The sequence below is a fragment of the Macaca nemestrina genome, chromosome X (genome assembly GCF_043159975.1).
Source record: "Macaca nemestrina isolate mMacNem1 chromosome X, mMacNem.hap1, whole genome shotgun sequence".
Taxonomy (NCBI): Eukaryota; Metazoa; Chordata; class Mammalia; order Primates; family Cercopithecidae; genus Macaca; species Macaca nemestrina.
In genome coordinates this window covers 140635546-140657470 of record NC_092145.1, presented here as the reverse complement: position 1 = coordinate 140657470, position 21925 = coordinate 140635546, and the positions used below count along the sequence as shown (strand labels likewise).

Genomic DNA, 21925 nt, shown 5'->3' with positions numbered 1-21925 from the left:
AAGGGGAAGGGGAGGGGAAGGGAAGGGAAGGGAAGGGAAGGGAAGGGAAGTGAAGGGAAGGGAAGGGAAGGGAAGGGAAGGGAAGGGAAGGGAAGGGAAGGGAAGGGAAGGGAAGGGGAAGGGAAGGGGAAGGGGAAGGGAAGGGGAAGGAGAAGGAGAAGGGGAAGGGGAAGGGGAAGGGGAAGGGGAAGGGGAAGGGGAAGGGGGAGAGGAAGGGGAAGGGAAAGGGGAGAGGAGATAGGAAGGAAGGAAGGAAGGAAGCTCAGCCAGCCTCACACTTGATGTCTTGAGCTCTGGCTTTAGATCTGTCTGGATGAATTTGGAGAATCACCACCAAGGTGACCCCCCTGAACTGGCTGAACAGTATTAAAGGTTGCCAGCAGGACACATTCCAGACACTGTTACTCAGACAGCAGTCTCTGGCAGGAATGGGTGGTAGGAGTGGCTGGGCCTCTTCAACTGTCATTATATGCTTTTTTGTTTGTTTGAGATGGAGTCTTGCTTTGTCACCCAGGCTGGAGTGCAGTGGTGCGATCTCTGCTAACTGCAAGCTCCACCTCCTGGGTTCAAGTGATTCTCTCACCGCAGCCTCCTAAGTAGCTAGGATTACAGGCGAGCACCACCATGCCTGTGTAATTTTTTTATTTTTAGCAGAGATGGGGTTTCACCATGTTGGCCAGGCTGGTCTTGAACTCCTGACCTCAGGTGATCCACCTGCCTTGGCTTCCCAAAGTGCTGGGATTACAGGCATAAGCCACCGTGCCCGGCCCATTACATGTGTTCTGGGGATGACACTGCAGGGACACACCCCAAGTGGTCCTCAGCAGGGATGTGTGAAGACAGACAGACGAGAGAGAGAGATACAGAGAGAGACAGACAGAGACAAAGAAAGAAAGAAAAGAAAAGAAAAGAAAAGAAAAGACATAAAGAAAGAAAGAGAGAGAGAAAGAAAGAAAGAGGCCTTTCTCTTTTCTGTTTAGCATAAGGAACATGAAGATGGCTTTTCCAAATCAAATTTTCCAGGGCCACTGGTCAGGAAGATATACTGCCCTGGGAATGGGTGGGCATACTGTGTTGTCAGCCCAAACACAGGTGACAGGAACTTGTTCTGGTAGCTCGGTTCCTGGGAGTTGTGTGGCACGTGAAGGTTCTAAGAACTCACCTTATGGGTAGGTGGCCTCCAGCAAGATAATGAGTTTAAGGTCAGGGTGTCAAGTGGACAGTAGAACCACCCCATCCCCTCCCTGGGACAGGCCTGACTAGTTTCTACCTCTGCCAACTCTGGAGACCTCTGAGAGTCAGGCCATTGGTGGTACCCACTTCTGCCCTGGCATAGACATGAGGGGTTATCAAGAGTGACATCACAGCAACCACAGAGATACAGAGCCAGGACAGGGCTGGGATGGGGTCAACAGGCCTCTCATGAGCTTCTAAGTATCAGACCCAGAGAGGCAGGATTTGGTGGGCAACACAAACACTTTCCAACCAGCTAGAGACCCAATGTAACTAACGAGCCAGCTTGTGTATGGCAAGTCCCTAAGCTACACCTGGGTCCCCTGGGAACCTGAGGGCAGGAGCAGGTGGCAGAGGGAGGCTGCTGTTTCCTTGGGTTGCTACACAACCACAGGGGGCCCAGCCCTCACCCCTGCCCTGTTGTGCCTAGGGAGAAGAGGGAACCAAGCTCAGCTTGGGCTGACAAGGGTCAATCGGGCAGCCTCCTGCCTCCCTCCACCACATTCGGGGTGCAAGGAAGCACACAAATAGAAAATTACCCAGAAGGGAAACCACAAAAGATTCAGCTGCATCATATGGCATAAAACTCTCTCACCTCCAAGAAGGGGGAGCTGGACTACTTAATTTAACATGCCTCTAGTACTAATGTTCTGTAGAGAAAAATTATAAACAGAAATTGCCTCAAAAGCAGCCCCAGTGACATTGCATATGTCGGAGCACGGGAAGTATCTTATGTGACTTCACAGTACCCCTTCCTTGAAGCAGCAGTGACAAGCTTTCAAAATGGAGACATCATGGAGGAAGAGGACAAGCTCTAAGTCATCAAGGAATGGAGGATAGGAAGAAAATGGGTGAGTCCAGCAACTCTTGACAAACACACAAGGGAGGAAAGGAGAAATCTGTCCCAAGTTACCAAAACAGCCTATTATATACACTGTGGCTTTTTCCCATCTACTGACTCTGTTTCATAAGCTTTTGTGAGTAGCTCCCTCTTGACCTTGCTTTAGCTAGGCTCAGCTGAAGTAACTAAACAGAATGTAACATTCCTGAGTGATTACTTTGTGCTAGGTGCTTTGCTGGCACTTTTACAAAAGTCACCTCTTTTAATTCCTGTAACTACCTCTGTTTTGGGCTAAGGAGACAGAGTTAGAGGGGCATGTGACTTGCCCCTGGCCACCAGTTGCTCAGTGGTAGAGCTGGCATTTGAGCTGACATTTGAACTGGGAGTAGATGAAGGCACAGCAATCAGACTGCAGCCAGTAACGGTGAACCATAGCTAAGACACTGGCTTAGACCTCATTTCCTAAGAGGAGGAAAGAAATCACCACGAAAGGGTGCTTCTTGGGCAAGACGGATCTGATTCTGTGTGTTTTCGTATGTGTTCTTTTAAAAAAAAAAAAAAAAAAGGAAGGGGTAAATATATATAGTGATAAACAACCGTTCAGAGATTTTAAAAAATACTAAATTTGTACAAACACCTTTATATACTATAGTGTTGGAGATTATCAAACCTCTATATTGTTCATACTAAAAGATGAATCATTATACCTTATGAATAAAAAATTATCATCAACTGACATAAGGTTTTTATTACATCCTAAAAATATAATCGTGAAGAAAATCTATAATCCAAATATGCTTTCTAAATATATTTTCAAAATTTAGTAATAAAGAACTCTGTAGGGGTAATTATGTGCCATCTCTTTTTTAAAAGGTAACTGGAAAGAGCAATTAAAGTAAAGAACTACATTGAAATTTAAATATACTAGCATCTTGGTATTTGAGGGTAGACTAATTTGCCAGTAGCAACTGACAGGATCACAATGTTCTCAACCTCACAGCTCTTGTTCTGGCCTTGTGTCTGCCCTGGAGGCATGAACTCCCATCTGTAACCCTCACACCACCCAGCTGCTATCCACAATCTCCTCTGAGTCTTTTTTTATTCCCCCATCTACTAGACCACCAGGGACCCTTTGAGTCTTAGAATCAGAAAAGGTTATGACTAGAAGAGGCATTGGAGACTGCCAAATCCAACCCTCTCACTTCACAGACACACAAATCAAGGCCCAGAGAAGCCAACCAGTATGCCCAAGATCACACAGCAAATTAACACCTGAGTTGAATGGGTAAGTCTCTGTGGTTCTATGTTGGTGCTGCTTCCAGTTTCATGTCATGCTGCTGAAAGAAGGCATGGGAGCCACCAAGGAGAAGGTGCACGGCAGGTCTCTTTCCTACCCCAGAGCTGGGCAGGATGCCCAGGCACTCTGAGCACCCTGCTGAGGGGGCTGGGAGGTGGCGGAGGGTGCACCTGGGCCTTACCTCCTCCTCCCGGAGCTTCTGTTTCCTTTTCTCTTCCACAGCAGCCCTCTTCTGGTCCTCCCGCTGCCGCTGCTCTTCCAGTTTTCGCCATCGCTCCTCCATTTGCTTTTCGTACTGGAGCTTGGCTCTTTTCTGTTTCTCCAGGATCTGTTGCTCCCGAGCAGCTAGGGAAGGAAAGCAGAAGAGAGATGTCATTACCAGAGCACCCCATGCAGTTTGGATTAAGACCAAAAACATGGAAGCAAGAGCAGAGCCCTAAAAAGAGCCTGGTAGGATCCTAGGATGCACTGATTGAGATAAAGGGTTCTGGTACCTCCGCCACTAGCTGGGTAACCCTAAGCATGTTAGCTAGATCATACCTCTGCCTCGGTTTCCTCCTCTACAATGTGGGGACAGTCATGTTTGCCACATCACAGTGTTGTGAAGATCGAACAAGATGATGACCGTGAAGTACACAGTAAGTGCCTCCCGACGTGGGAGCTATGACTATGATGGCTATCATTAAGTCAAACTTGTGCACAATGGCTAAACTATATGCTAGGTTGAGCAATGATGCTTATAAGGGTATGCTCATTCAAAAGCAGGTTAACTGTGTGTGCACCAAGCACCAGACATTGAGCTAGGTCAGGGGTAAAACACATGAATAAAATTTGCCTTACCCTCAAGGCATTTACTAAGGGGCCCTTAATTCCACCTAGCCAAGACAGGGAAGGGTTCCCTGGAGGAGGCAATGCTTGTACCGACCAGCAGCGGGCAGTGAAGAAGAGAAGAACCTGAAAGCTCCTCCTTTGTCTCAATGCAGTGGGGAAACGCTATCTCCCTCAGCATCCTGTGAAGAACACTCTGCACTCATCTGTCTACAACCTGCAAGAGGCAAGACAGCCTTTCTCAACCAGGGCCTTCTGTCCTAAAATACAGAATGACTCAAGTGCTGATTTTCTCAGTTCTGCTGAGGATGGCCCTTTTAGATTCCCAAGAGAGAACCTGAGGGAGTGTACACAGTTGACACTTGAAGGTGTTAGGACTTCCTTAGGTCAGGGACAGCGACTGTTTCTCTTTCTTCAATATCATATCTGCAGACCCTAACACAGTGGCTAGAACACAGCAGAGGTTCAATGTTTGCCGAGTGAACTGTTCTGAGAATTACCTATTTGTGAACATGCCAGTTGCAGAGTAGGTTCACCCCTGATTCTTCATGTTCATCTAGCAATTGTCCTAGTTCTCTTCCCATTCATTCACAAATTTCTAAGACTCTACAGAAGAGACACCGCCATATCTCCACTCCCTTGGACCGAAATAGCTAAAGTACATAACTTACCCAGACATTTTTCTCTTTCTTCTCGTCTTTCTTTGGCCAATCTCTGCCTCTCATCTGATTTCAAAAATCCCTCCATGCCTACAAAGGAGAAAACTAGATGATGTTTCAGTTCTTCACTCTTTCCCTATCTGCTAAGTACTATAAGCAACTGGGCACAGCACCTGAGTCTGACTGCATGCACATATCATCCATCCCCATTATTTCAACCAAAGGAGGTCCAATCTGTCACTCTCCATGACACACACAGCCAAGGGGCAGCAGCTACCACTTTCGCATGCACCTGCCAAGCTGTCCTGTAGTTGGGCCAACATCAGCCCCAGAGGACAAAGCCCCTTTCCTAATCCTTTGCCCCTAGGCAGACAAGGGGTCAGAAAGTACAGTAAGTGACAGAGAGGCCTGGCAGTGTGCAGAGAAGCCCACTAGGCCTCGTCTAGTCAGGCTCCCAGGCCTGAAGCAGGACCACCTGGGAGAGAGGAGAAGCACAAAAATGGACAAAATTTTGAATACTGTTCATTACACAGACACTGAACATTTTACTATATATATATATATATTTTTTTTTTTTTTTTTGAGACAAAGTCTCACTCTGTCGCCCAGGTTAGAATGCAGTGGAGCAACCTCAGCTCACTGCAGCCTCTGCCTCCCAGGTTCAAGCGATTCTTCTGCCTCAGCCTCTCGAGTAGCTGGGATTACAGGTGCGTGCAACCACGCATGGCTTTTGTATTTTTAGTAGAGACAGGGTTTCATCATGTTGGCCAGGCTGGTCTCAAACTCCTGACCTCAGGTGATCCGCCCACCTTGGCCTCCCAAAGTGCTGGGATTACAGGCGTGAGCCACCGTGCCCGGCCTACTTTCTGAAAGGAGCCAACATATGAGCTCCTTGGGTGAGCACCATGAAAGACAACACTCAAGTTCAATTTTGGTTCTGCCAAGTTTGTGCCAATGTCAATCTTAGTATCTTAGAATCATCCAAATATCTACAACAAATAAGATGGAACAAATGACAACTTCCCCCAAAATGTCTGAGAAATATCCCGGAAGCTTTTCATCTCCAACCAACAACCCCCTGCAGAACCCTAAAGGGCTTTCTAAAGATTAAATGGATCTTCATGGTCATTTTAGGATTAGAAATAACTGTACTCTGTTACAACTGGACCCAGTGTATTATCTATATAATATTTAAGCACACCATTCTGTATAAGTCAGTTTTCATGTTAATATAACCAGGTTCACTTCACCAGCATCTGTGCCTTCCTCTCTGGGAGCATCACAAGCTGGCATCATAGTGTGCCTTGCTGCCACAGCAACCTGTGCTTCTTCTAAGGAGGTTCCTGCTGCTGTTCAGGAGGGAGGCCTGAAGGCCTCGCCCACAGTGTAGGCAGTGGGAATGAGGAAGGGGGATGGCGTGACAAACACTGGATTGTCATGATTCCCCACTTACATCTGGTTTTGCAGCCTAGATTACATATCAGGGATATTAAAATGAGATAAGTACTAGAAAAATCCAAGTGCCATTCTCCATTTTGGTTTTAGTCATCTCTTAATCATTATGACACTATCAACAATATAAATGTCATCAAAAATTTAAAGGCCAACTCCTCAGCTCATTCCAGCCACCCCCCAATCTGACCCCAAACTCTTTTCCCAACTTCACCTCAGCACTGCCCTTTCTCCCATGCACCTTCTAGCTCATGCCATCCCTTATTCTACCCTGCTCCACCTGTTTAAACCCTGCCCATCTTCAAGACCCCCACAGTCCCCCAGCCCTGTGATGCTCTGTGCTCCCACATGGTTTGAGGACTCTTATTCTGCTCTCTCTGTAACTCAGTCTCCCCTGGTGTGTTCCAGAGCCATGTGTGGCTGATGCAACTCTGGGTCTATACAGCTCTGGCCACTGTCCCCTTACATGGTGGCCCCAACACATGCACACAATGCTCAGAGGCAGGTGTGAAGTTGTGGAAGGGGAACAACATAGAAAGTCAGGTTTCTTTTTTCTCTAAACACAGTCAGGTTCTAGTGTCTACCTCAAGAGTCTGATTAATAAGAATTAGTTCTGTGTGAAAAGTTATAAAGAAAAGCCTAGACAGATGCTCTCATCGGCACCTACACAAACTCACCCACCCACGCAGGGCTTGAACCTAGCTCTGTACCACCCATGCTGCCCTCTAGGTGTTCATGGGCCTGCTCCATATCTAAAGTAAGCCTGAAAATGGCTGAAAGCGCTCTTCAAACAGAGGGAAAAAAGAAAAACAGAGAAGAAAAAGGGCCAAACACACCTGAAACTGCCCACATTACCTTGAGGCTTTAAAGAGGCTGCTTGTTCCACAGACATCCATGATTTTAGGCTGCCCTCTCATGGACACACATGAGAGTCACACCTTCAAATCACCTTTCCAGAAAATCTTTATTACCATGTTCACAGTCATCATCACCAGCATCATCATAATAAGAGGTAATAATTGAGCAGCTACCAAGGACAAAGTGCACTGCTCAGACTTTCTCAGCCCAACCACCCTATGACGACAGAGGCGCTGTAATGATCCTTGTCTTACAGGTGTAGAAACAGAGGCACTTGAAGCCAGATTCCAATGCAAGAAACTGACTTCAGGACCCACTTTTAAAAACATTAATTTTTTTTTTCTAATCTCTCACATCTGGCTGAAAGGACCCACATTCTTAGTTACCGCTTTTCTGTGCTGCTTCCCTGGCACAGGAAGAAATGTAACACCTTGGTCTTAGTGCTGTAACCCAGTGATGCATGCAGAGAACAAATCCTAACCTGGCCCCAAGAATGAGCCTGCAAATCTAAAGAGAAGTCGAGTGTGACTCATTAGAGAAGTATGAAGTAAGCAGTACTGTGAGCCAAGTGCTGGCCCAGCTGGACACAGATGTGGCCACTGTCCAGGCAGGCTAATTAGCAGCTTCCTCCTCACACTAGTGGTTTGAAAATGTTTGCTCAGCAATGTTTTAGGGCTGATGCTGGGTGGGGAAGGGGTTACAGAGCACCTTGGGGGAAGCTGTAAGGTCTCTCCTTGCTCGTGCCACAATGCATGGCCATCTCTTTCTTTTTTAAATTCAGCTTTGTCCCACTGAAAGGGGTGGAGTGACTCAAACAGCCCAACATGGGCAATGTGGAATCTCTGTATTGTCCATTCGGTAGCCATGAGCTATACATGGCTATTTAAATTTCATATCAAAATTAAGTAGTTACAGTTCAGTTCTTTAGTCACACTGGGCACACTTCAGGCACTTAATAGCCACATGTGGCTGGCGGTTACTACCCTCCAGAAGCCTGGCAGCTCCCTCCTGTGATTCTCTCTCTGCACATCTAACTGCTCTGGGGCACATGTGGATAAGGAGGTCTAAGTTCAGTCGGAATTGAGATTTACTGGATGAGTAAGGTTTCTTCCACACAGCATTTGCTTCTTCTGCTTAATTGCTGAGCAAACATTTTGAGAATATCCATTCCAAGAGAAGCCAAATAACTCATCTCCAGCTTCCACCTTCCGACTCTATGTTTTTCCCAAAGGCTGTCGAAAAGCCCTTGAGCTCATTCCGAGGTAAGGAGGGCTGGAGCACAAACCACAGCCTCTAACAAATAAACCAGTTATTACCAAAACACAGCCAGATTTAAATCAGAGGAACTGAGGTAGATTACTGTGAACACTAACACCAGGAGACGCCCTCTAAAGGCACAGTGTATCCAAGAAGTAATGCTTGATATGGTTTGGCTCTGTGTCCCCACCCAAATCTCATCTTGAATTGTATTCCCATAATTCCCAGGTGTTGTGGGAGGGACCTGGTGGGAGATAATCTGAATCATGCGGGCAGTTTCCCCCATACTGTTCTCATGGTAGTGAATAAGTCTCATGAGATCTGATGGTTTTATTTCTGCTTTTGCATCTTCCTTATTTTCTCTTGCCGCCGCCATGTAAGAAATGCCTTTCGCCTCCCTCCATGATTCTGAGGCCTCCCCAGCCATTTGCAACTGCAAGTCCAATTAAACCTCCTTTTCTTCCTAGTCTTGGATATGTCTTTATCAGCAGCATGAAAACAGACTAATACAGCGCTGAATTCAGTTCCAAAAGGAAGTCTTTCTGTATGGCCTGAAATCCTAAAATGTCTAACTTTCCCACCCAATCATCCTTTGTCCATGTGCCCTATTTGTGTGCATTTATCATAATTTTTAAAAATATTTTTGAGACAGGGTATCACTCTGTTGGTTGCCCAAACTGGAGTACAGTGGCACGATCATGGCTCACTACAGCCTCCAACTCCTGGGCTTCAGTGATCCTCCCACCTCAGCCTCCCATGTAGCTGGAACCACAGGTATGTACCACCATGCCTGGCTAATTTTTTTATTTTTCAGTAGAGACAAGGTTTCCCTATGTTGCCCAGGCTGATGTTGGAACTCCTAGGCTAAAGCAATCCTCCTGCCTCAGCCTCTTAAAGTGCTGAGATTACAGGCATAAGCCACAGTCTATAGCCATCTCTTTCTTTTTTTAAACCAGGGACCCAATTTTACCTTTGACCTCCATAAGAACTGATGGAGAACAGATCCATGCCTGCATGCTTGCCAGGGGTTGAGAGGGTAGGGGTGGGAGGGAAGTGGATGTCTGTAAAAGGTATCATGAAATGCACTCTATCTTGATTGTATCAGTGGTAACATCTTAGTTGTGATACTGTTCTATAGTTTTGTAAGATATTACCATTGGGGGAAACCAGATAAAGGGGACATGGGCTCTCTCCGTAATTTTTTTTTTTTTTTTTTTTGAGACAGGGTTTCACTCTGTCACCCAGACTGGAGTGTAGTGGCACAATCAGCTCACTGCAGCCTCAAACTCCTGGGCCCAAGCGATCCTCTCACCTCAGCCTCCCATGTAGCTGGGACTACAGGCGTGTGTCACCATGCTCGGCTTTTTCTTTTCCTTTTTTTTTTTTTTTTGAGACGGAGTCTCGCTCTGTCATCCAGGCTGGAGTGCAGTGGTGTGATCTCGACTCACTGCAACCTCTGCCTCCCAGGTTCAAGCAATTCTCCTGCCTCAGCCTCCTGAGGAGCTGGGATTACAACAGGAATGCGCCACCACTTCTGGTTAACTTTTGTATTTTTAGTAGAGACGGGGTTTCACCATGTTGGTCATGCTGGTCTCAAACTCCTGACCTCGTAATCTGCCCGTCTCGGCCTCCCAAACTGCTGGGATTAAAGGTGTGAGCCACTGTGCCTGGCCTCGGCTATTTTTTTCTTATTTATTTATTTATTTATTTATTTGTAGAGCTGCAGTCTCACTATGTTCCCCAGGCTGATCTTGAACTCCTGGCCTCAAGCGGTCCTCCTGCCTCAGCCTCCCAAAATGTTGGGATTACAGGCATGAGCCACTGCACCCAGCCTGTAATATTTCTTTTTTTTTTTTTTTTGAGACGGAGTCTCGCTCTGTCACCCAGGCTGGAGTGCAGTGGCCGGATCTCAGCTCACTGCAAGCTCCGCCTCCCGGGTTCACGCCATTCTCCCGCCTCAGCCTCCCGAGTAGCTGGGACTACAGGCGCCCGCCACCTCGCCCGGCTAAGTTTTTGTATTTTTAGTAGAGACGGGGTTTCACTGTGTTACCCAGGATGGTCTCGATCTCCTGACCTCGTGATCCGCCCGTCTTGGCCTCCCAAAGTGCTGGGATTACAGGCTTGAGCCACCGCGCCCGGCCCAGCCTGTAATATTTCTTATAACTGCATGTGGATTGACAATGACCTCAAAATAGAAAAGTTTAATTATTTTTTAAAAAAATCTGGCCCAAATGTGAAGCCCTGGGAAGGACCTAAAGGGGATACTCTCTCAGAGATACCCTACCCAGGAGAAGGACAAAGAGCACCTATGTCAGAGCCACCCGTTCCCCACTGTTGATGCAGTAATGCTTCCCAGGGCAAAAGAATTCAGGCAAACTTGCAACTCTGAAACAGAGGTCTTTTCCTGGGCAATTAAGTCCTACAAAAAAATTGGAATAAAACAGGGATATTGAGCAGCCAAACAACTATTTTATGTTAAAAGAAAAGCATAAAATCTCATACTTGACTGAGATCCTATTATCCCTGGGCTGCAGGAACACATTTTTAAAAACGAATTTTAAAATGAATTTTATTAGCTTGACTCTCCTATAGAATATTAATGACCTGATATTAGTCAATTATTCATGGTACCGTTAAGAACCATTATCAAAATACAAAGTTTTAAAGGAAAGCCAGCTGTGTTCAACTTTGAAAAATTAATCACATTAAACGAATTTTAAAATAACCTTTCCAATCACACTCAGATTTGTGCAACTGCAATGTCCAGAAAAAAAAGGGAAGGAGGAATGAAGAGCTCATCCAATAGGAAATACAACGAAGGATTGTCACCTCCTCTGGGGAGCCATCCTGATCCCTTCAAGGGGTTGCCAGGCATCCTCTGCTCTGTGGACTCACAGGCACTGTTTCCCACCTTAGTGGTCACTCTTGATTGCACTGTGATGATCTGTTTAAGCACGTGGAGACCACTGCTTCTCAACTTTGGCTATACAATGGAATCACCTGGAGAGCTTTCAAAACTACAGATGCCTGGGTCTCCTTTCAGATTCTGATCTAGTCAGTCTTAGGTGTGGTTAGGCACTGTTGCTTTAAAAGCTCCGCATGTGATTCTAATGTGCATCCAGGCCTGACAACTGTCCTAGCCCACTGCTTGCCACACTTGAGCATGCATCAGAACTACCTGGAGGGCTTGTGAAAATGGACTGCTGGACATCACCTCCAGAGCTTCTGATGGAGTAAGTCTGGGGTGAGCCAGAGAATCTGCCTTTCTAACAAGCTTTCAGGTAAGGCTGACACTCCTGGTCCAGGGCCCACACCTTGAGAACCGGTGTTCTAGATTATGGTGATTCTGGCCGGGCGCGGTGGCTCAAGCCTGTAATCCCAGCACTTTGGGAGGCCGAGACGGGCGGATCACAAGGTCAGGAGATCGAGACCATCCTGGCTAACACGGCGAAACCCCGTCTCTACTAAAAACACAAAAAATTAGCCGGGCGAGGTGGCAGCGCCTGTGGTCCCAGCTACTCGGGAGGCTGAGGCAGGAGAATGGCGGGAACCCGGGAGGCGGAGCTTGCAGTGAGCTGAGATCTGGCCACTGCACTCCAGCCTGGGCGACAGAGCGAGACTCCGTCTCAAAAAAAAAAAAAAAAAAAAAAAAAGAATAATTAGCTGGGCGTGGTGGTGCATGCCTGTAATCCCAGCTACTCAGGAGACTGAGGCAGGAGAATCACTTGAATCTGCGAGGCAGAGGTTGTGGTGAGCCGAGACTGCGCCATTGCACTCCAGCCTGGGCAACAAGAGTGAAACTCTGTCTCACAAAAAAAAAAAAAAAAAAAAAAAAATGGAGACTTCAAAACATCAAGAGACCCACCCATCCAATGTCCTATTAAGTAGGAGGAGTCTAATTATCTCTCTGACTTTTAATCCAGTGTGATTTCTTCTGGACTCTGCTGCTCTCCTGGGAGAGGGGAGGTGGGGTCAGATTCAGATCAGTGAAACGGCAGGAGTTGGAAATTCTAGGCAAGGGTAATGATTTATGCAAAAATATGCTAGAAAATAATAAAGCCTGAAATCCAATTGAACTTTTCAATCTTCCAAGTGGGAACTGAAAATCAACTGACAGAATCTAGAACCTTTTTCATCATTGCAGGAGGGTATATTGTTTTTGTTCAGAAAGCATCACATACTTCCGCCTCATATTTTTCATTTAAAACCTCAAAACCAATTACAATCCCATAAGGTTACTAAACTTTCCATTTACATTTGTTTCAGTGTAGGGCTAAATCTCAATTCTCTCCATAACTCAGGATGACTACTTTAATGCAACAGACTTTTTGATGAAAACCAACAGCAAAATTGTGTAGTAACCTAATTTTTCTTCAAAATGAAATTCATAACCATTAAAAAAGACACTCTAAGAACATCAACAAAACAACCCTTAACAGGGTTAAAATGAGGCCGGGCGTGGTGGCTTACTCCTGTAATCCCAGCACTTTGGGAGGCTGAGACAGGCGGATCACCTGAGGTCAGGAGTTCGAGACCAGCCTGGCCAACATGGTGAAACCCCGTCTCCACAAAAAATACAAAAAATTAGCTGGGCATGATGGCATGTGCTTGTAGTCCCTGCTACTCAGGAGGCTGAGGCAGAAGAATCACTTGAACCTGGGAGATGGAGGTTGCAGTGAGCCAAGATCGTGCCACTGTACTCCAGCCTGGGTGACAGAGTGAGACTCCATCTCAAAACAAACAAACAAACAAAAACAGTGTTAAAATGAAGGCTTAATCATACCAGCACACAATGTGCAAAAAAAGAAAACCCTAAAACGTCAATTTAATGTATGATTGGCACTTTCAAATTCCCAAATCATGAAATTTCAGGTGGAACAGCTCTGAGGCCCCATTCAACTAGAGATGAGACTGCTCCATCTCTCTCTCCACCAGAAAGAGAACTCTGTCTTTATGTTCTTGGCTTTCTCCATTCTACCCATCCAATATGAATCAGTTATTGGGCTTTCATTATACAGACGGAGAATGTATGTGTATATTTTTATAAAATATGCCCACTAAATTCCCACAGGTTTCCTTTTAAAACAGCTAATTGAATTACATTTTCCAGAAAAACGCAGACATGTAAGATTATTACTAAACAATTCAAATGATTCCTAAATGATTTTCTTAAATCACAATTGCACAGCTAAGAGAAGAGACATTTTCCCCACCAAATGTAGAACTGGGTGAAGCCCAAACAATACAAAGTGCATAGCACTTTGATGTCAAGGTCAAATAATAATAATTTGAAATGAATAATAATGAGAATGAATGCCCCCTACCCCCCACTCCAAAACCTGGCATGTAACCATCACCTGGCATGTAACCTGGCATGTAACTTGGTTACCCTCTACCCCCCACTCCAAAACCTGGCATGTAACCAAAACCTGGCATGTAACCTGGCATGTAACCATCACCATTCTGCCACAAAATCCTCTACACAAGGTTATTGGAAGAAGGCACAACAGGAGTACTAGCTGAGCTCAGTGGCTCACACCTGTAATCCCAGAACTTTGGGAGGCCGAGGTGGGCGGATCACCTGAGGTCAGGAGTTTTGAGACCAGCCTGGCCAACATGGCAAAACCCCGTCTCTACTAAAAATATAAAAATTAGCCAGGTGTGGTGGCACACACCTGTAGTTCCAGCTACTCGAGAGAGGCTGAGGCATGAGAATTGCTTGAACCCGGGAGGTGGAGGTTGCCGTGAGCCAAAGTTGCGCCACTGCACTCCACCCTGGGCATCAGAATAACACTCTGTCAAAAAACAAACAAACAAAAAAAACAACAAAATAAAACAGGAAAGTTCTGCAGTAACTGCTCTAAGCTTCCTCTTCTATAAAATGGAGATAAGAGTAGAACCTATCTTAGAGTGACGATTAAATGAGATATAGGCACTGCTTAACTGTATCCAGCACACAACAGGAGCTCAACAAATCCAGCTATTCTGCGTTGGCTATTCTAATGCACATGTTCCTATTTATTGCTCTCCACCTTCCACTATGGAGGTCCTCTGCACACACACCTGGAAACCTCAACCAGGCTACCTTTCCTAATGGGGGTGATAAGATAGAGTGCATTACAACACTGCCAGCGTAAAACTAGGGCGAGCATTCTTTTCCAACAAAAATTATACTAGAAACATGTATATGTCCTCTTGACTTCTCATCTTCTGCAAACAGTATAACAGTTATCAATCACTGTTTGTTTGCTTGTTTTTGTCTATACATGTAGACACATGCTCTTTATAGTAGAAATGAGAGATCCTGTCTTCAGCAAGGTAAGTAATTTTTTATTTAAAAAGTGCACAGAGATGACATCTCACAAACACTAATTATGAAGGTGGTATATGATGATGCTATTCTTCTATATTCATACACATGTACTCAGCCGCCCCAGGAACTCCTGTGCCAGTAACTCAATCTAGTAAATAAGCTCCCCAGAACCAAAAGACAACATGCCAAGTTATAAATTTCAACTGTACCTGGTTTTGAGGACTGTACACATATTTGTGGACTAGACTGTCTTTTTCTAAAAACACGAGTTCCTAAGCACCTACTTCTGGCCAGGCATTATGCTCTACAAATATTATTTAATGCTCACAATGATCCAAGGAGGTGGGAAGCACCCCCATTTTATAGATGAGGAAATTGAGACTCAAGAGAGGTTAAGAAATTTGTCCAAAGTCACACAGCTATTAAGTAGCAAAGCATGAATTTGAGGCCAATCTGGTTGACTCTCAATAATGAGAGGGCCTAAAGGGAAGGAGCACTGACCTAGGGATCTAGATATCTAGAAAATGGTAGCTATTCCTACTGGGAAGCTCGAAGGATGATGCTAAGACAGAGGAGTGGGCTCTGCCCAGCTCAGTCAAATCCCTGCTCAGCACACACTAAGTGTGACTTCTGGGGAAGTTTCTTAGCCTCACTTTTCTCATCTGTTAAACAGTGCCTGTGTCAAAGAGTAATATGGAGCTTAAAGAACAATATATGCAAAGCTCTTAGCACATATTAAATGCCTAATAAATATTAGCTAACAGTATTATCATCATTATTACTGGTTTAGATATGGCCCTTAAATGAGATATGTCCTGAGTATCCAGAAAGCATGAGTGTTCCTTCATCTCATTACCTGACCACCACCATGTCTACTACCACAGTCTAGAACCAGCCCCTGACCCTCCCTGATCTTTAATCCTTGCTTTCATATCAGCAATGTCTTCAGCTTGCCCCAAGCCTCCAGTGGGGGACCCATCGGATAGGCTGGGCCCCAAAAGTGTACATATTTGCCAAAACTCATCAAACAGTAGACTTAAAATTTGTGTATTGTAGTGTATGTAATTTATGCCTATTTTAAAAGCTGTAACAACTACAGCAACAAACAGAAAAGGCAAAATTCAGTGCTGACCACCTGCCATATGTTATTAGTGCCCAAAGCTATGAAGAAAAACCCACAAACTCCCAGGTAACCACATCCTCACTGTGGCCCTGTGAAGAAGTTGGGTGTACTTGGACTCCAAGGGCAGCATGGGAAATAGGAGGTATGCCCCATGCCAGGGCCAGCATGGGAACCGAAGTCACCTGCAAAGGCCCAGGGAGTGGCTGAAGTCAGGGCTCTGAAAGAGCATGGCAAAAAGCCCTAACCCTGCTGGCTACCAGAAGATAAGGAAATCTAAGCAGCTGGTTCCTTGGTCCTGAACTCTTCCTTGACAGCTGTTATCTTCCAGGGTACCTGTTAACCTGACTTTCTCATGCCTTTAACTGTCTCCAGTCTACATCAGATCCCAGTTACAAATGTCCCAAAGTCCTGGTTCTTTCTACAGCTACCAGTAAAACTGCCTCCATTGGATCGTCTCCCCATTCATAGATAAAGCTCAGCCCCCTCGGCCCTGAGAGCTTCTTCTTGGCTCCATCCATGTGGCCTGCCCAACTGTATCCCAGTCAAGAGACTGGGTAAATTCCTTAACATCTCAGAGGCTTAAGTTCCTCTTCTGTAAAACAGGAACATTACTGCCTACATCCCAAGGTTATGGGGTAGAGACAAGACCCTGTGAAAATGCTTGGCATGCAGTATTCACAGTTGGCTCCTTTCCACTGATGACAGAAGAGAACACAGACAAAACAAGTTGGGGCAGATGATCACTGGGCCCCAAATCCTGGAATCATTTCAGTCTTCCCAAGAACCCCATAAAACTCCTCCAGGAAACCCCCCACAACTTCCTAAGAGGTCGCAGTTTTCATTGTAAGGCTTTCTCTGCCAAGCTGATAGTTTGCTTAGAAGCTAAGATGAGCAAACTCAAAAGGTAGTGAAGGAAAACATAGGCTAGAAAAATTAAACTCAACTGATTATCTACTGAGCACCATGACACAAAGGTTAGCTCCCACCCTGGATCCTCATCTGGGAGGCAGGAATTACCTAGCTTCCTATGTTTCTACAATTATGTGTAATTTCAAAATAAGCCAATATGCACAGCATACTCTATTCACAGCATGATTTGCTAGTTAAAAGAAACCTATACAGCTAAGCTCAGGGCTCCCTAAGGTAATACGGGTGTCTCTATGCTGAGGTCTGTCCTCCCAGCCTTCTTCCCTGTGTGGTGGTTGCAAGATCATGTCTCCTCTACCTTCATGCTCTCCTTTCTGTGTAATTCTGGTCATCACAGTTTTTTGTGCATGCCTGTTCTTCAACAACAAGAATGTGGATTCTGCCCATCCTATACAAGGTGATCCCAAAAAACCAACAAGCAAATGGGGCTAGAATGAGATAAGGGAGTAAACATGGACAGGGCAGCAAGGGCAGAGTTTTCTACCATAGACAGGGTGAGTAGGTCTGGACATCTGAACTTGGCCTCAGGTCCTTTAGAGATGGAGAGGCTCTGACACACAGGGCTTTTGCGTGAGCTTCTGGAGTCTCACCTGATACAGGGCTCCAATCACACAGACAAAATAACCCTTGAAGAGCAGCCCCACATCCCCCAGCAAGTACAGAGAGGGCAGCTGAGTACAGTGCCTGGGAGCAGGGGCTCCAGAGCCAGGTAGCCTAGGTTCTAATCCCATGGAGATCACGCCCACTCACTGGATCACTAGGAGCATTAATTGAGAGGGAAAGGATGCAAACAGGGGGAAGGAAAGAGGGAACTGCTCAGTACACTATGTGCTACACAAGCACTGCTCAATAAATGTCAGGCATCATTATTCCTCAGCCTAACCCAGCCAGTATTTTCCTGTAATGGTGGGGCAGAGGCTGGCTGTCAGGTTACACATAAGGAGAAGTGGTTGCTCAATGAGGGTTGTGTCATGTGAAAATACAAGCTCCCAACTCACCAATCCAAGACAAGACTCAGAAAGGCCTTGAGCTTCTGGAAAGAGGGCCAAGACACGGGGATAAATTATTTATTTGCTTTTTCTCAGCAACAAAGCACAAGAAACATACAAATATCTCTTTTAAACTGTGGACAGAACCCAGCAGGTAACGAATGATAAAGAGAAATTACCTGTGGAGTTTCCAGTATTAGCAATGTCATTTGATTTCTATTCATGGTGATGTGTATGTGTGTTTAATAACATGAAAGTAAAAAGTGTAAAAGAGTCTCATCCTTCCTATAGGAGATAGCTATAAAGAACAAAAGAAGGGATGGATGGAAGGAAGGAAGGAAGGAAGGAAGGGAGGGAGGGAGGGAGGGAGGGAGGGAGGGGAAGGAGGGAAGGAAGGAAGGAAGGAAGGAAGGAAGGAAGGAGAAGGAAAAGGAAGGAAAAGGAAGAAGAAAGAAAGAAAGAAAGAAAGAAAGAAAGAAAGAAAGAAAGAAAGAGAGAGAGAAAGAGAGAAAGAGAGAGAGAGAGAAAGAGAGAGAGAGAGAAAGAGAGAGAGAGAGAAAGAAAGAAAGATAGATCCCAAAGGCTCACCAGAGACCTTTCCAGTCAATCTCCATGGCACTCCTCGCCCAGATGCCCATAAGGTCCCAAGTCCCTACCACAGGACAGGCTGCGCTCTTGAGTATGAGTAAGCCAACTGCAAGCTCTTTGTCTCAAGCTGATTATTTTGTCCTCATTCCTTGTTTCTGCTTCTGCACAATGACATGTATGTGGTTGTTTGGGGTCCCTCCATCCTCAATGTTACAGGGTTAACAGGATCCTTCAGAACCCTTCCCTGAGGACAGCCCCTTCTTCCTAGGATGACAACTCTTCCTTGGCCATCTCACTGGGCATCAGATCTGATTTTTTTTTTTTTTTTTGAGACAGTCTCACTCAGTTGCCTAGGCTGGAATGCAGTGGCACAATCCTAGCTCACTGTAACCTCTGCCTCCTGGGATCAAGGGATTCTTGCGCCTCAGCCTCCTGAGTAGCTGGGATTACAGGTGTGCGCCACCACGCTCAGTCTTTTTGTATTTTTAGTAGAGACGAAGTTTCACCACGTTATCCAGGCTGGTCTCGAACTTCTGACCTTAGGTGATCGGCCCGCCTCAAAGTCCCAAAGTACCGGGATTACAGGCATAACCCACCATGCCCGGCCCAGATCTGAACTTTAATCACTGCTGAGTACAAACCATCCAATGTGAACTCCTTGCTCTCCTAGCCCTGCTATTCCAATTCAGCTCATGGCAATTCCAGCCCATAGAAGAGATGGTCCCAGTTATGCCACTGAGTCCAGAGGCCACTGACAAGGCTACTGAAGGGCAATGCAAGTCATTAGGGCAGTGCTTAGGCCTGCTCCTACCACCAGTTGGCTTCTGTTTCAAGAGGATTCCTTAGTTGTAAAACAAAATACAAAGGAGAAATAAAGGGGCTAGGAAAAAAAAAATCACTATTTTGGCCTGGGAGCGGTGGCTCATGCCTGTATTCCCAGTGCTTAGGAAGAAAGTGGGAGGATTGTTTGAGGCCAGGAGTTCAAGACCAGACTGGGCAACATACCTGTCTCTACAAAAAAATTTTAAAAATTAGAGAGAAAAACTATTGGTATTACAACAATTGGGAGACATGTTAAGAATGACTTTGAAAGTTAGAACCCCTGTTCCATTTCCATTTGTCTCTGAAAAACATGCCCAGCAGAGTTACCCCCATCCTAAGCTTACAGATCTGTGCATCTGGCATCCTCAGCCCAGCCACAACATAATTCTTAAACAAGGACAATCTTCAAGGGCACTTTGAGGCCTTGAGGAAACAGCTTCTGGGCACAAATAGATTATTATTTTTTTACTTTTTTTGAGACAGAATCTCGCACTGTTGCTGGAGTGCAATGGCGCGATCTTGGCTCACTGCAACCTCCGCCTCCCGGGTTCACGCCATTATCCTGCCTCAGCCTCCCAAGTAGCTGGGATTACAGGTGCAGACCACCACACTCAGCTAATTTTTTGTATTTTTAGTAGAGACGGGGTTTCACTATATTGACCAGACTGGTCTCGAACTCCTGACCTTGTGATCTGCCCGCCTCAGCCTCCCAAAGTGCTGGGATTACAGGCATGAGCCACTGCGCCCGGCCACAAATAGATTATTTTTAAACCACAAAAGCAGAGTACAATGTGTACCACCATTCAACATTGTTCAGGGCAGTCTGGTTGGCCTTTTAAACAGCCTCACAGTTATCTCTAGCTTGTCAATTAAATTTACCTCTATCTCACCCACCTCCAGCCTCTAACTGCATCCCTGCTAAAACCCTCTTTGGAAAACAAAAGAACCATGAATCTTCAAGTTCAATTTATTACTGCCAGTAGTTAAAAGTTTATTTTGAAAATAATAAAACTACAGATTATGATACAAAAGAAAAGGTAAATCATGGAACTGAGTATTTGGTTCTGGGAAAGATCTGTGAAAAGTAAAACAACGAGGCCTTCAGGGGAGAATTCCCAAGATTTATGGACACGTACAAGCTTTTCTTTTGGCTGCTCCACAGAAAAGGCCACTGCCATTCCAAAATAATACATAGGAAAAGTGCTTTTCCCATATGCACTACAGGTATCCCTGAGTATGGATGGTACCTAGGCTGTTGTGGCTGTCACTATTTCTTCCCCTTTCATTTTAGGAAGATAAAAATAAATGACGTATGCATTTTCAAATCCTGTGTGTTGACATTCACCCACAAAAACGATCATCAAAGAACAGCGATATGCTGTTTCTATTTAAGCATGCTAGCACAGCACAGCAATCGGGTTTTGGATTTACATTATTTTAAGTTAGCCAAACTGTCATACTTAAAGGTCAATACATACATTTCTATTATAGCTGACTGAAAACTAATGCTTCAGATGACCACTGCCTTTAAAAATAGCAAGCTACACAATCCTTACACTCTAATACTATGGTTCTCAACCAGGGGAGATTGTGTACCCCGGTACTTGGCAAAGTCTGGAGATATTTTGAGATTCCAAAATATCTCCAGGGGAGGTGCTACTGGCATCTAGTGGGTATAGGTCAGGGATGCTGCTAAACATTATACAGTGCACAGGACAACCCTCAGCCTCAAACAAGAATCATCCAGCCCTTGGCTCACGCCTGTAATCCCAGCACTTTGGGAGGCCGAGACAGGCAGATCACGAGGTCAGGAGATCGAGACTATCCTGGCTAACACGGTGAAACCCCATCTCTACTAAAAAATACAAAAAACTAGCCGGGCGAGGTGGCGGGCGCCTGTAGTCCCAGCTACTCCGGAGGCTGAGGTAGGAAAATGGTGTAAACCCGGGAGGCAGAGTTTGCAGTGAGCTGAGATCCGGCCACTGCACTACTCCAGCCTGGGCGACAGAGCGAGACTCCGTCTCAAAAAAAAAAAAAAAAAAAAAGAATCATCCAGCCCCAAAAGTCAGTAGTGCCAAGGGTAAGGAAGCCTGCTGTAGTAAGCTACACTGCATGTGACAAACAGAAAAACCTTCTTCACAGTGTATACACCTTGGTTCATGCCACATCAATATACAGTAGTAATATAAAACGTCAGAAAATGGTAAAGAAAATAAACACAATTCCTATTTGGGTGGCTTTGTTAAAAATGATAGAAATTTGGAGCAATAATAAAATAATTCTTCAAACAAAGAGAATTAGTAAACTTCTGATAGGCATTCAACAGCATCAATGGGCATAATTTGTTCCCCTAGGTAGGACTGTACCCTCCCTCCCTTCCGCCCTTCCTTCCTTCCCGTTCTCTCTCTCTCTCTCTCTCTTTCTTTTTGAGACAAAGTCTCACTCTATCGCCCAGGCTGGAGTTCAGTGGCACAATCTCGGCTCACTGCAACCTCTGCCTCCCTGGTTCAAGCAATTCTCCTGCCTCAGCCTCTCAAGTAGCTGGGATTACAGGTGCGCACCACCACGCCCGGCTAATTTTTATATTTTTAGTAGAGATGGGGTTTTGACATGTTGGCCAGGTTGGTCTCGAACTCCTGGCCTCAAATGATCTACCTGTCTCAGCCTCTCAAAGTGCTGGGATTACAGGTGTGAGTTACCACACCCTGCCAGTAGGGCTGTATCTAAACACCCTATTA

The 21925-nt window shown here is 45.5% G+C and overlaps 1 protein-coding gene across 16 annotated transcripts in view; it reads right to left on the bottom strand.

The window, feature by feature from the left end:
- Positions 1–21925, bottom strand: part of LOC105478204 (MAP7 domain containing 2) — a 109156-nt gene that overhangs the window by 53128 nt on the left and 34103 nt on the right. For 15 of the 16 annotated variants that reach the window (XM_071088963.1, XM_011735313.2, XM_071088967.1 and 12 more), the window contains exons 2-3: positions 4871–4948; positions 3553–3716 (exon numbers count right to left, since the gene is read on the bottom strand). In XM_071088963.1, the coding sequence (XP_070945064.1) occupies positions 3553–3716; positions 4871–4948 (242 nt within the window). The remainder of the gene's footprint in view (positions 1–3552; positions 3717–4870; positions 4949–21925) is intronic. The other variant, XM_071088965.1, reaches the window with a different exon arrangement.